This window comes from Trichomycterus rosablanca, chromosome 5 (genome assembly GCF_030014385.1).
Source record: "Trichomycterus rosablanca isolate fTriRos1 chromosome 5, fTriRos1.hap1, whole genome shotgun sequence".
NCBI lineage: Eukaryota > Metazoa > Chordata > Actinopteri > Siluriformes > Trichomycteridae > Trichomycterus > Trichomycterus rosablanca.
Genome location: NC_085992.1, coordinates 43,653,675 through 43,669,321, shown reverse-complemented (window position 1 = coordinate 43,669,321; position 15,647 = coordinate 43,653,675). Strand labels below are relative to the sequence as shown.

At 41.0% G+C, this 15,647-nt stretch overlaps 1 protein-coding gene across 1 annotated transcript; it reads right to left on the bottom strand.

Moving 5' to 3' along the window:
• Positions 1-2,781: 2,781 nt before the first annotated feature.
• ccnj (cyclin J) lies at positions 2,782-7,955 on the bottom strand. Its single transcript, XM_062995254.1, has 5 exons — positions 7,887-7,955; positions 5,928-6,138; positions 4,993-5,292; positions 3,628-3,787; positions 2,782-3,544 (listed from the first exon to the last, which is right to left on the bottom strand). The coding sequence occupies exons 1-5, from the start codon at positions 7,953-7,955 to the stop codon at positions 3,208-3,210; spliced, it is 1,077 nt and encodes a 358-aa protein (XP_062851324.1). The 3' UTR covers positions 2,782-3,207.
• Positions 7,956-15,647: the final 7,692 nt, after the last annotated feature.

The window sequence follows — 15,647 nt, the reverse complement described above, 5'->3', positions numbered from 1 at the left end:
GGATGTGGTTTGGGAGGTCTGGCACAGATTAATTCTATTTACATGATTACTTATAAGAAAAATAGGTTTATAAAACGGATAGTTCCGGTCCTAAAATCTGATTGGCTGAGCCGCGTTCGAAGCCGTTGTAAAATCCCCGATAAACGCACACCTATGACCACCTCACATCATTCCATATTAATACGCCACTGAATAGAAAAAAATTATGTTATTTTCGCCCTCATGTTGCCTAGCAACACTGTTAATCGAACTATTTTGCGTCGCGGAAGAATGCTTTATTGTAAGTTTATACACAATAAATACATTTATGAATTAAACATTGTTGTATTTATTATATTTTATGTTGACCGCCGTTTTATAAAAGCAATAAGCCACTCGAGACCGTGCATTACTGTTATGATTTTAGCACGGGGAAAGAAGTTTTAGGCACTCCGCTTCGCGTCGTGCCAAAAACGTCATCCCCGTGCTAAAATCACAGTAATGCACGGCCTCTCGTGGCTTATTGCTTTATTAATTAACAAACATTTTGACTTAAGAACAGCCCTTCAGAACCAATTAAATTCGTAAGTCAAGGGTCTACTGTATAAGCCTTGTTACAAAATTTGAAGCAATAAGTTTAACCTTCATAATTTTTTTTGGCCAGACAAACCGCAGTCACTTACAAAAGACAAGATGTTCCAGTTAGTGCACACCCAGATTAAAAATGATTTTACTGCCCTCTGTCCCCGTCTTTAATGACTACTTTTTTTTAATGTGTTTTCTCATTTTCCTCCCAATTTAGCAGTCAGCTGCTGAGGGATACCCTATTGCATCCGAGGGGGCATGTTGCTGCTCACACCTCCTCCGACACGTGTACAGCCCTCCTCTTCCCACCCCTGCATTTTGCACAGGCGTCTCTTCCGCCAATCAGGGTCCTTACCCTGAAGATGCCATTGCCCTGCATATTGCCCTGACCCATCTGGAGCATCAGAACACATATACCAGAATGCTGTTCATCGATTACAGCTCGGCTTTTAATACCATCATTCCCTCAAAGCCAACAGCTAAACTCCTTACCCTTGGCCTTAACCCTTCACTCTGTAACTGGACCCTGGATTTTCTGACCAACAGGCCTCAGTCTGTTAGGAAAACACTTCTACCTTAATCATCAGCACAGGCACCCCTCAGGGATGTGTTCTGAGTCTCATACTCCACTCCCTCTTTACCCATGACTGCCAGGTGACACACCAGTCCAACACAATAATGAAGTTTGCAGGTGACACCACTGTGATAGGCTGTATTAGCAACAACGAGACAGCCTACAGAGATGAAATTCTGCAACTCACGACCGGGTGTTCCTCTAATAATCTCCTCTTGAACGTGGAAAAAACAAAGGAACTGATTGTGGATTTTAGGAAGTCTAAAAGCAACCACTCACCATCTACATCAATGGGGTTGAGCTGGAGCGTGTCCCTTGCTTCAAATTTCTTGGAATACACATCAGTGCTGATCTGTCATGGACAACACGCACCCAAACCCTGGTAAAGAAAGCTCAGCAACGACTACACTTCCTAAAAAGATTAAGAAATGTCCAACTATCACCAAAAATACTTACTTACTCCTAACACTGTACCACTGAACGCATCCTGACTGGCTGCATCTCAGTATGGTACAGTAATTGGACATCGGCGGACCAGAATGCCTTACAGAGAATTGTCAAGGCAGCCCAACATATTATCGGTACCAAGCTTCCTGCCATAAATGACATTTATTATAAACAGTGCCTGCGCAGAGGTCTCAGCATCAGTAGAGATTCCACACATCCCAACTACGGACTGTTCTCCCTCTTGCCCTCTGGGAGACGCTACAGGAGTCTCGGCTCTCGGACAACCAGGTTTAGGAACCGTGCTACTCATCATTGGTTACCCTGAACACTCAATACATTCCAAAGACTTCATCGGGATTACACCACTATCCTCCCCGATCCGCACATTAATATGCCGTGCACTATTATAGACTAAATTCTATTCATTTTTTTTATCTGTATCCAATTCCATTTATTATTTGCTGTTTGCACATCACATTGCACATTATTTGTACCTTGTACAGTACCTGTGTCGAGGTGAAACCACACCCTCTTTTTCGTTTACATTGTGCATGCACATTGTAAATGACAAATTGAATTACACAGCTTATGAAGATCCCACCCACACACAGTCCGATCGTCCCGCCCTAGCAGATACGATGGCCAATTAGTATCTGCTGCAGGCACTGCCAATTATACCTGCCAGATGGCACCCAGCCAACTGGTGGCAAAGCCAAGTTTTGAACTGAGGAGTTCAGAATCTCAGCGATGGTGTGCTAGCGGAAAATCCCACTGTGCCTAATAACTACTTTTTAAACTAAATCAATGCATTTGGAAATAAGTAAAGCAATTATCCTTTATAGTCAAATATTTTTATGCAATTGTCTATTAAATTCAACCAGTATAGTACACACCAAAAGCATGATTTTTTTTTTCGATCAGATGCTGTACAACAATTATACTACTCACACATCTGTGCTATATTTAAATTTAAAAATAAAGTGCATTTGTAACATCACAGGCAAATAGCCTGTATTCAGCATTTCTGACTGACATTTGCATGAGCTTGCTAGTGAAATTAAAAAAAGTAAAAAAGAAAACACACCATGGTTTTCCAATAGCTGATTTTCTTTGCCATGTTTGCTTCACTAGCATGCATTCTCAGGGAAAGAAAACTAAACAATATGGAAAAAAACAAATCCTAGGCCACTGGGAAGGAATAGGATAAGACAAGCAAGCCTCAAGATTGTTCTAATTTACATTTTCAGCATTTAGCAGACGCTTTTATCCAAAGCGACTTACACAATGAGTGGAACACGATGAGCAATTGAGGGTTAAGGGCCTTGCTCAGGGACCCAACAGTGGCAACTTGGTGGTGGTGGGGCTTGAACCGGCAACCTTCTGTTTACTAGTCCAGTACCTTAACCACTGAGCTATCACTGGCCCTTCTAATACACTGTACCTTGTCCAGTAATTACAGTATTTCACACATTGTCCATTTTTTTTTCTATTTTTTTAATTAAAACAAGTTCAAGTCAACCAGTTTGAGATGCAACAAACTCTGTTTTATCTTTCCCGCTGTGAGGTCCCACGAACACCTTTTCCACTTTGTAGTAAGCCACTAAGTTCATCACCTGTATTAATCACCTGTCAAAGCATGGCGCTGTGTACGAGTACACCGAGTTCACCTGAAATGGTCTGCTCATCTTAGCATCCAGTGGTACTTCGATAGTCTGTGACTGCCCTTGGGAAGCACCGATAGAAGTCTGCATTGAGGACAGGTAGGCCCCTGGGGCATGGGCTGAGACCAGAACAGGTTGGCAGCTCTGTTGGGCATACTGCAACGCTGGCCTGTGGACAAACTGGGCTACTGTGGCACTCTGGCTTTGAGGTGGATACATGGCCTGCACTGGCTGTGAACCAGGCTGCAGGAGATTGCACTTCTGCTTGTTGGCTTCCTTTAAATCTCCATCATGGGCACTGCAGAAATACAAGCAAATTTCAGTTCATACTTGGGTACCATCTGGAATAATGCAAGTTATCTTGTTACATTAATGACATACAGAAGCAGTCTCTCCACACAGGGCAGCAGCTGTTCCCAGGTGTAGGTGGTCAGGCGTTGTAGATGAGCTGGCCAGGTTGGGGACAGACGGAGGATTATTCTAGAGGAAGCCACACAGGCAGCAGCTACCAGTGATGGGGCAAATTGTAGAAATGCATGGTCTGAGGAAGAAAACAATGCATTTTAACCAATAAGCCAAACTTCAGAAAGCTTTCAGGGAGATAAGGTCCCCCTTATTTCTCCCAATCTAGTCATTTTACACTTCCTACTGTAACTCTGCTGCTGCTTGCCCTAAGTCATGCCTACTTCAAGACCATCATGCACCCTGTTGCTTGGCATCACCTGCCAGAGCATAGCGTGGCTTTCTGTGACCAACACACACCCTGTGCAGATGACCAGACAGCGGAAGTCAGAAATGTCCAGTCCCAGTCAGAAAAGGTAAACCTCGTCCAACCTTCCCCCTCTTACTCGATCAATTGTGTGCGTGTGTGGGGCTGCCCGGCAGGTCAGTGGTTCTGCTGAGATTTGAATTTAGTTTGAACAGTACTGTGCTAGCAAGCTAACCTGCTGTGACATCCAAGAGCCCCAGTGTAAATGTTCCAGTCTATTGTTTGACAAACCATAATTCCAGAAAGTCTATACTAAAAACATTTGTACATTATGTACTGTTTGTTTATTTATTAGGATTTTAACGTCATGTTTTACACTTTGGTTACATTCACGACAGGAACGGTAGTTACTCATTACACAAGATTCATCAGTGCACAAGGTCATATCAAACACAGTCATGGACAATTTAGTGTCACCTCACTTGCATGTCTTTGGACTGTGGGAGGAAACCCACGCGGACACGGACTGCCCCACCTGGGGATCGAACCCAGGACCTTCTTGCTGTGAGGCGACAGTGCTACCCACTTAGCCTCCGTACGTTATGTACTTCATTGGGATTATACACTATCATTCTGAACTGCAGACAGAACAGTCTAGCACATGCACACTTATTATGCATACATGTTATTACAACAGGTGCAGAATATGGCTTGGTATTGTCACGTCAGCATATGTCGCTTTTAAAATGTGATTTTTTTTTTAGCATTAATAGGGCCGTAATAGATGTACAAAAAAAAAGTTACCCATAACTACAATTCACCCCATACCATGACAGACACCTCTTTTTAAACTTAAGGCTGGGAAAACACACCATGCATTATTTACATAAACAAAACATTTTCATTTTCAGGAATGTTGTTTCCTTTCAATATGCATTGTATATAGCTGAAATGACAATAAAGCCTCTCGAACTCTTGATGACCTTTTTAGGACAGAACTAAGAAAACAAATACAAATAAAACAGAATAAACTTTACCCTGTAATGAAACCTCCAGAAAATAATCAGCATATTTGTTCATGTATAACATCGTCTTCTCCATGCACACCATTGGCCAGCCATCATGCAAGTCCATCTCACTGACGGCGACTGACAGGTAGTAGTCTATGAAGTGGGCAGCAGTAGGTAAGTACAGGTTCCAGTTTAATGTTTCTAGCAGAAGCAGTTCCATGTGCAACAGACCCTGTTTAGTCAGCACTAGGTTCATGGAACTCATACAACCCAGGCTGTTCAGGGTATCTAGTTTAGGCACTCTGTCTTCTCGCTCCTCAAATTTACCTGAAACAAGATTGGACCAAAATATGTAGTTTGTTGATCATGCCAATATTAATGTTTTGACATTGGGAAAGTAATGATAAATGTTACATAGCATTTCTCATGCACATTCAAGTGAAGAAAACAAGACAAAAAGCAATACACAATATGTCCAAAAGTATGTGGACTTAATTAGTATGTGGACAAAATTAAGTATCTGACTCCTGGGCTTTAATATAGAGCCAATGATTCCCCTGCCTATTTACACCTATGCACAATGTCAGCCACTCTTTATACCACCACCAATGCCATGAGCCATCACTAGGACTGATACACTAATACCAGAACCACCAACACAAACATCACATCATTGTCTCAACATGCTAAGTCATATATCTATTTTAATCAGCTGAAGTTTTTTTTAAAGAGGTAAGTCAGGGTAGGGGGTACCTTGACAAATGGCACCCAGCATTATATGGGTAACATTACAAGCACACCTGGAAAGGCCATCTACATGGTAGGGATGTAATAAATACCCAATAAAAGTTTGCCAAGTATGTTCCTAATAAATTGCAATAACACTCTTTAATAAAATAATGCTTTAAAAATTACACCATCGGTGTGTAGTAAATTGTACAAATAAATTGCAAGCAACTTACTAGACAAAAGCAGACAAGAAAGGGCCACCATGTGAAGCTGCTGCACAGAGATGTCATAGCGGTCCATGAAAAGGTCCAGCAGATACACAGCCAAATGTCTTGCTGCTGGACACAGCCTGAACTTGTTGCTCAATATAGCTATAAGGTCTGCAAAGTAACGCCTAAGGTTCAGTTGAGGGGACTGACTTTTGTAGACAGGTAACATCAGCTCCTTAGAAAAGGAAATACAAGTGCATGGTTATCACAATTTTATGCAGGTATAGGAGGCCAAACCAAAGCAAAATGAAGGTGCAGTTTAGGTCAAATGTTTACATGCACGTCCTGGGATTGACTGATTTGTGCCGAGACCCCTTAATAGTAATTTGTTATTTTGCTGCTAATGGAACTGGTGCACTGCAGACAGTAGATACTGAAAAAGTAAAATTACCCCAGATTTGTACATAATTGGGAGTTCCAGTAGGACAATTACCCAATCCTACCAGGAGTATATGGACTGTACAAGGCTAACTAAATAAGCTGGTGAGCAAAGCCAGTTCTGTAACGGGTCTGGAGCTAGACAGTTTGGAGGTAATTTGTGAGAGGAGGATGAAAGACAAAATAAGGGCAATCATAGACAATCCCTCCTACCCTCTCAATGAGGAACTTTGGCAGCTGGGCAGTTCTTTTAATCATAGGCTCATTCCACCAAAGAGCAAGACGGGAGCTTCAGGCATTCTTTTGTGCCAACTGCCATCAGACTGCATAACAATAGCAGAATACACAGACTGTCCTGACACTGACAAGCCACCCTTTTCCCTGCACTGACTACATTTCATACTACACAGATATGTATATGTTTATATATAGTATAGATTGTGTTTTCTTATATAGTTGTATTAGTCGTACTGCTGTATAATAGTCTTCTCTGTCCTGGCATTAATCCTGCAGTGCAGGGTCCGCTCTTGTGCACAGTCTTCTCAATTTGGCGCGATCTAGGATGTCTTCTGGGGCCGCGTTGACAATCTTCATGTCTACATTGATACGGTCCAGCCACCGCATCTTTGGTCGCCCACTTGGCCGGCACCCTTGAGGGTTCAGTTGCAGGGCTATTCGGGCCACTGAATCTGCCTTGCTCCGCATGACGTGTTCATACCAGCGCAGCCTCGCGACTCTCTCATCTTTTCTTGGATAGGGGCAATGCTCAGACGTTACCGGACGTCCTCGTTGGTGATGTGGTCGCACCGCGTTAGCCCCAGACTCCACCTGAGCATCCGCATCTCCATGACATGGAGCGCTTGCTCGTGTTTTACAGATGCCGGCCAGCACTCGGTGCCATAGAGGGCCACTGGGCGGACGACGGTCTTGTATATTTTGGCCTTGAAATGGTCAGGCATATGGCGGTCGCAAAGCACTCCTGTGACTTGGCGCCACCTCAGCCATGCCGCGTTGACCCGGGCTCGGGCATCGGAAAGGGTGTTGCCATCGCTACTGATGATGGAGCCAAGGTATTTAAATTTCGTGGTCTTCTCCAGGTTTTCGCCGCCGATGCCGATGGTGCCATTGGTCTGGGGGCCGCATTCCATGTATTATACACGTACTGCTGTATAATAGTAATTTTTTTACTATATTTTATTTTACTCTATTTACTCTACTTACACTGTACTAGATCTGCTGCAACACTTGAATTTCCACCATAGTGATCAATAAAGGAATCGTATCTTATCTTACTCAAAGGTCAAGTGTGTGCCACGAAAATAAAGTGAAGCACACAACAATCCAACCAGGCTTGTACCAAAAGATAAAGCAGGTGAATTCAGTAAATGTGATATTCATATTAAACACATGAAATAACTAAATGCATTTGAACATTTGTTTTCTAATTGAAATTACCATGACACGTGCATGTAAACAATTTACATCAACTGTAGGTTCATGTGCACATCTTCTATTATTAAGCAAACACACACATGCAGCACGTACCTTGTAACGCAGGGCATGGTGAATATCTCCTGCGAGTTGGCCTTTCCACCACTGACCCTCCAGCTCCATTAGATGAAACGTGTTGGGCTGCTTTCTGAATAGAAAGTTCTGTATTAACGATGCAGTCTATGCACGCAAACTTTTAGCGAGAGAGCAGAGCATTAAATAGAAATAAAAAGCTTTAGTGCAAACTACTGCAAACGTGCAACTGCCAACTCGTCTAATTGCAGAGTCACTCCCAATCAAAAGCCTTCCTCTGTTCATGAGTAATGAGAGGAAGAAGTGGTGCGAGCGCCCCGGGGATCAGCGCTTATTGGTTCAGACCCTGGCCAATAGTCTTCTCAATCAAGAGCTGCTAATTTGTCACGTTTAACGAGTGTCAGACTCAGTACTAAACTCGCAACGATTTGAGCTTTACCATCTTAAGAAGCAGGTGCGTGCAAACATTCAGGATTGCATGTATAATTCTGAAGGAAAAAATAACCACCTACAGCCCCGGTTCTGGACTGCTTTGCTTGGGGGGGCAGTAAAACCTAATGAGGGGGCATGTTGATAGTCATGTTTTTGAAGCCAGAAATATATTCAAGGCTTGATTTGTGCATGAATGATGACAGCCAAGCTATTGATACTGGCTTAAAGTGATGTATGAGGTAAAGAAATAAAAATGCATGTTTTCGAACTTAAACTTAAAACCCAATGATTAAAAAATACATGTTGATTATGTAAATGGAGAAAAAAGATTATCTAATTGTATTTCATTTTAATACACCCCCTTAATTAAATTGCCATTACTAATAGAACAACTCTATTTCTTGAAAGGCTTTAATACAAATTTAAGTCAAAGCTGACAAATGTACCTACACACAGACTGAGAATATTCAAACGTGGAAATAGGAATGAGTGAGAATATTTATATTATTGGGAAATTAAAATATAAAGAAAACAAAAGAATACTAATTCTGTAAAAAAAAAAGTGTTTACCAGTATACCTGCCTCTCGCTCACACTAACAGAACATATACTGCCGAACTGAACTGTTTGGGGCAGTCTGCCGATTTTTATATGACTCAAAGAGCCAATCAGGAATAAGCAAGGAAATATCTTCACACTGTAAAACAAAATGCATTTTTGTGATTGGTTCAGAGATAATTTTAAAAATAGCCGTTGCTTGCATTGTGCTTGGGGGGGCAAAGACACAATTTGGGGGGGCAATGCCCCCCTCAGCCCCCCCCTAGCGCCGGCCCTGACCACCTATATTATGTGCACATGACAAAATGGACATGCTTTTACAAGAGTCAACCAATGGCTACAGACCCCAGTCTGACCATCTGACCAAGTTTAACTTCGTTAAATGAGCTCCAGCTAACTATAAAAGCTTCACAATGCAACCTGCATACACACTACACATTATCAGTCTGATCAAGCACCATCAAATTGTTCCGATGGTCATGTTTGTGTTTCCCATGTTGGTTCGTTTACTAGGGTTTTAACGTCATGTTTTACACTTTGGTTACATTCATGACAGGAACGGTAGTTACTCATTACACAAGGTTCATCAGTTCACAAGGTTAAATCAAACACAGTCTTGGACAATTTAGTGTCTCCAATTCACCTCACTTGCATGTCTTTGGACTGTGGGAGGAAACCGGAGCACCCGGAGGAAACCCACGCGGACACGGGGAGAACATGCAAACTCCACACAGGAAGGACCCGGACCACCCCACCTGGGGATCGAACCCAGGACCTTCTTGCTGTGAGGTGACAGTGCTACCCACTTAGCCACCGTGCCACCCGTGTTTTCCATGTACCATCTTACTTAAAAGCATTAACAAACAAGCTGCCAAGGACCTTTGGCCAACTTCCATCAACCAATTACTTCTTGCAATACCCAAACTTTAGTGGCCAACCAATCAGGATCAAGCTTGCACTGACCTCACTGAATCCTCTCAGAATCTAAAAGCTCTTAACTCTGGATGAAACAGGCCTACCAGCTGGTGTAATAAAACATTAAAGCATATAGCTTCAAGACAAAGCACAGACATATTAATATGTATTTGAATGGCATGTGGAGAATTTATAGAAAATTCATAATGAATAATTAATTAAATAATTACCAGAAATAACCACTTATATTATGTACACATGATCAAATAAACATGTTTTTACAAACAGTCAAACAGTTATCTGGGCTCCTACTAACTATATAAGCTTTACAATGCAACCTGTATACACACTACACATTAGTCTGATCAAGCGCCATCAAATTATTCCTCACGACAAAGTGGCGACAGTCATGTTTGTGTTTTCCATGTAACCTTTAACTTAAAAGCAACAACAGACTAAAGCCATCAAGGACCTTTAGCCAACTTCCACCAACCAAATTACTTTTTACAAGGGCTCCTACTATCAAACCTTCACAATGCAACCTGCATACACACTACACATTATCAGTCTGATCAAGTGCCATCAAATTATTTTATGCATAATTTTAAAGGAAAAAAACTACTAATATTATGTGCACATGATAAAATGGACATGTTTTTACAAGAGTCAAATAATGGCTACAGACCCCAGTCTGACCAAGTCACCAAGTTTAACTTCGTTAAATGAGCTCCTACTAACTATATAAGCTTCACAATGCAACCTGCATACACACTACACATTATCAGTCTGATCAAGCACCATCAAATTGTTCCGACAGTCATGTTTGTGTTTTCCATGTACCATCTTACTTAAAAGCAACAACAGACAACAAGCCACCAAGAACCTTAGGCCAACTTCCACCAACCAAATTACTTCTTACAATACCCAAACTTTAGTGGTCAACCAATCAGGATCAAGCCTGCACTGCAGTCACTAAATCCTCACAGAATCTAAAAGCTCTCAACTCTGGATGAAACAGGCCTACCAGCTGGTGTAATAAAACTTTAAAGCATATAGCTTTAAGACAAAGCACAGTTGCATTAATATGTATTTGCATGTCATGTAGAAAATTGATAGAAAGAAATGATTACCAGAAATAACAACTGATATTATGTGCACATGATAAAATAGACATGTTTGTACAAGAGTCAAACAATGGCTGCAGAATGTTTAATACCAAGCACCAGTCTGACCAAGTAAATGCCCTAACTCTGATAAATAGGCTCCTACTAACTGTATAAGCTTCACAATGCAACCTGCATACACACTACACATTATCAGTCTGATCACGCGCCAAATTATTCTGACAGTCATGTTTGTATTTTCCATGTAACATCTTACTTAAAAGCAACATAGAACCTTTGGCCAACTTCCACCAACCTAATTACTTCTTACAATACCCAAACTTTAGTGGTCAACCAATGAGGATCAAGCCTGCACTGACATCACTGAATCCTCTCAGAATCTAAAAGCTCTTAACTCTGAATGAAACAGGCCTATCAGCTGGTGTAATAAAACATTAAAGCATATTATTACCAAGCACCAGTCTGACCAAGTGAAAGCCCTAACTTCGTTAAATGAGCTCCTACTAACTATAAAAGCTTCACAAAGCAACCTGCATACACACTACACATTATCAGTCTGATCAAGCACCATCAAATTGTTCGACGGTCATGTTTGTGTTTTCCATGTACCATCTTACTTAAAAGCAACAACAAACAACAAGTCCCAAAGGACCTAAGGCCAACTTTCACCAACCAAATTACTTTTTGCAATACCCAAACTTTAGTGGTCAACCAATCAGGATCAAGCTTGCACTGACATCACTGAATTCTCTCAGAATCTAAAAGCTCTTAATTCTGGATGGAACAGGCCTACCAGCTGATGTAATAAAACATTGAAGCATGTAGCTACAAGACAATGCACAGATACATTAATATGTATTTGCATGTGATGTGGAAAATTGATGTGGTTACTAGAAATAAACAATTTGAATATGGAAGAAATCTATTATTTATTATTAATCCTATAATAATCTGTGGTAAATAATGTATACATACATGTAAATGGTCTAATAAAAAAACAACAGTTTAGCAGTTTAAATATATGCTGTGTGCATGATGAGTCACTGAAGTGAACCCATTTGCGGACCTTTGGGATATTTTAGATTGATCTGTTATGCAGCGCTCTCTATTACCATTATTGCAACACCAGGTAAGGTAGTTTTGCTGGTGTTTCATTCCTTTAGTAAAGTTTCAGAGACTTGTAAAATTCGTGCAGTAAATCTGTGCTAATGGTTGCCCAACACTTTACTAAGACTACTCAGGGGTACCTTAAAACAAGAGGACAAAAAAGGGGACTAAAATTACTTAATTAAGTGTGGGTACTGCACAGTACTAGGGTCCTGGGGTTAAAAGCTTGACGTTTAGTCATTGTGATTTTGTCTGATTTCTCCAATTTACTTCCACTGCTAAAAAAGAGAACAAACAGAAGGAGATTTGGCTACTATAGCTTGCCTATAGGCATGGCTGGATTACTGACCGGGCCAGTGGGGCCAGCGCCCAGGGGCCCTTGAGGTCAGGGCCCAAAACATTTTGCGATGCCTATCAACATTTATGATACAATTTATTTTTATTTCCGAGGACCCTGCATTTTAAGGATCCTCTGACTATTATGGACTTTGACCCCAGGGTCTCTTGGGGGCCCTAGCCATGCTTTTGGGGCCCCTAGCCATGCTTTTGGACCCTAGCCATGCTTTTGGGGGCCCTAGCCATGCTTTTGGGCCCTAGCCATGCTTTTGGGCCCCTTATGAAAATGGATGAGGCGTTGTGGCACTGCTCTGACTTCGACTTCTGGCTATTAGGGGTCCTAGGAAAGAGGGGGGCATATTTTTCGAGGGCCCTGGTTATGAGAGCCCCTACCAGGGGGCCCTAGAGAAGAGCAGGGCATACCATTAGAGGCCCAGACTATCCTTAATCCGTCCTTGCCTATAGGTGTAATAGAAATTGCATGACCTGTTTCCCAAATGCATTTAGGACAAAAACCTTTGTTGATAAGATTGGTCTGTTGCCACATATTTTAACCAATATATGTACTACTATGTACTGTAACCAAAGTACATTCATAGTCAGTTTTAGGGTTTAAATGTGCCATAAGTTATAGGTAATTAGGTAAGTAAGACCATAAGTAATAAGACCAATCACTAAGGAGACACACGCTTTAATAAGTTGTGTTTGTTGTACAGTACAATACTATCATGTAACACTGGACACATTGCAGAAATACATATTGGACAGGGCAGCAGTCTATCACAGAGCACTTCATTACAGTGAAGCAAAGGGTGGGTGGTGGGCTTACAGAATCGTCACCAACAAGACGAATAGGTCCAAAAAAGATGCCTGCCTTAAATATATCTAATGCACTACTTGACCACTGGGTGTCAATGTAGACCATCATAGGCTAAACCACGTCACTGTTGTTTGGTATTTAACGGGTGTTTAGGATTTTAAGAGACAAACTACTAATTCATCTAAATAAACTTTTTAAATGGATTACTTAATGGACATGAACCCCCAAAACAAACATCTAATCAACCCCTTAAAGTATACATTTACCAATCAAGTTCATTTTTAAATGTGGGTTTTTTTTTTTATCTTAAAATATATTATGATTTCATATTTTTATTTCACTTTCTTTAACTGCCTTTTCCTGGTCAGGGTTGTGTTAGGTCCAATTCCATCAAGAAACACTGTTGCAAGACTGGTGCAGGAAATACCTTGGACAGAGTGCTATTCTAATGCAGTGCTTTACCAACCCCATTAACCCTCTAGACAAAACCAATCATGTCTGTGTAGTTGCCTGGCCAATAGCAATGTTGCCATTCACAGTGTTGGTGGGTAAACAGGCCACAAAAAAAAATAAAAAAATTAAAAAAATTAAAAAATAAAATTATTTTATGAAATAACAAAATGTGAACATATAAAAAAGGTTTTACACTCTTAAAGATTACATAACTTTATATATACCTGGATTATTGAGCATGCATCAACAGATCATGTTTTGCACACTCTGGTTACATTCATGACAGGACAGTTAATTACTGGTTACACAAAATTCAGCAGTTCAAGTCTTTAATGTGAAACACAGTCATGGGTAATTTTGTATTTCCAATTTACCTCACTCGCACGTCTTTGGACTGTGGGAGGAAACCAAAGCTCTCAGAGGAAACCCATACAGACATGGGGATAACATGCAAACGCCACACCGAAAGGACCCGGACCTGCCCACCTGGAATCGAACCCAGAACCTTCTTGCTGTGAGGCGACAGTGATACCCAAACTGGATTAAAGTATAGCCTTTATTAGAGATATATACGTGATTAATTTAAAGTGGGTAAGGTTAAAATTGTAAGCATGTATTTATATGTAAATCTGTTACATCTAATTTTTCTAGATCTGTGAAAATTTGTTAAAATCAGTCTGGGACAGTCTGCAAAATGAATGTAATGTATATGTATAGCTGTGGCAAGTCAGACAACAGCAATTATTTCTAAACATAAGTTTAACAATGGAAAATAGAATGCTTTTAGCCTTCTTTAACTGCATGTTGGGTAGCTTGGAGCAACAGATCTGTTTTTTTTTAAGTGTGTTCTTCTTGATACTGTTATGTGGTACATATTACATGTAAAAGAATGAAATTAATATTACCTGGCAACAGTGTGCATCTTTAAAGTTTTACCAAATACAGTACACTTATTGGATATATGAAAAACTGGTTGTTTAATTAGTCATCTTTCCAAAACAATAAAAGCTTTACACAATGCATGCATGCATGCTTTTAAGTATATGAGTTGACAGGGAGCCCCAAATAGTCAGCTACTCAGTGTTGCTATTTTTCAAAATTCTGTTTTTTTCCCCACTACCTGCTGTGTGATGGTGTCAACCCATTGCTTATAACATAGTGTAACCATGGTTCAAATTATGGGGGGACTGGGGGGGGGGGGGGACTTGGACTACCCCTGGACTTTTTTGGACTACCCCTCAAAAAAGAGGTAAAAACAAAAAGGGGTGGGGGACGGTGGCCACTTCCATAACCCCAAAAAAAGGTGGAAAGGTGGACATCAGACCCCCCAAAAGGAGGGCATGACAGTAGTCAGGATAGTGTCTGTAGCACACAAAATTAAAACCTTAATTGATATAATGCAACCAGACTGCGGACAGGCAAAACTGGTCTGTCCGACTGGACGTATGGACACCCTGGAAGGAAAGGGGGGCTCCTTAGGTAGAGCTTTACATTAAGGCAAAATTTGAAAACAAGCTGATGTTAGCATTCATCAGTATGCAGCTCACACAATCTAATTCTAATATCTAATATATTGGGCAAGCTGTAGCCTAGTGGTTAAGGTACTGAACTAGTAATCATAAGTCACTGGTTCAAGACCCACCACTGCCCTTGAGCAAGGCCCTAAAAAGGTTGCCAACCGTCCCGTAAAATACGGAATCGTTCCTTATTTGTAAACTAAACGTCGTGTTCCATATTGAACTGATACGGGACGTGCTTTGTTCCGTATTTTTATCAATGGGAGAGAAATGCTGCAGATTAGACCGAGACAGGGCGATATGTATGAAATGTATGAAACAGAAGGAAACTGCTGCTACCGTGGGAATTAGAAAGCGTTTGGTTATTATTTTAAGTAGTTTTCACTTTTAGTCTTATTAACTTAATTGTGCGCAGGCATATCAGCATAACAACCTGTTTACTATTTCGCTGTTTGAGTAGAGCAGTGGGCAGAGTGCATCGCGCATATTTTTCCGCCGTAGGTTCGAATCCGGCTGGTCGG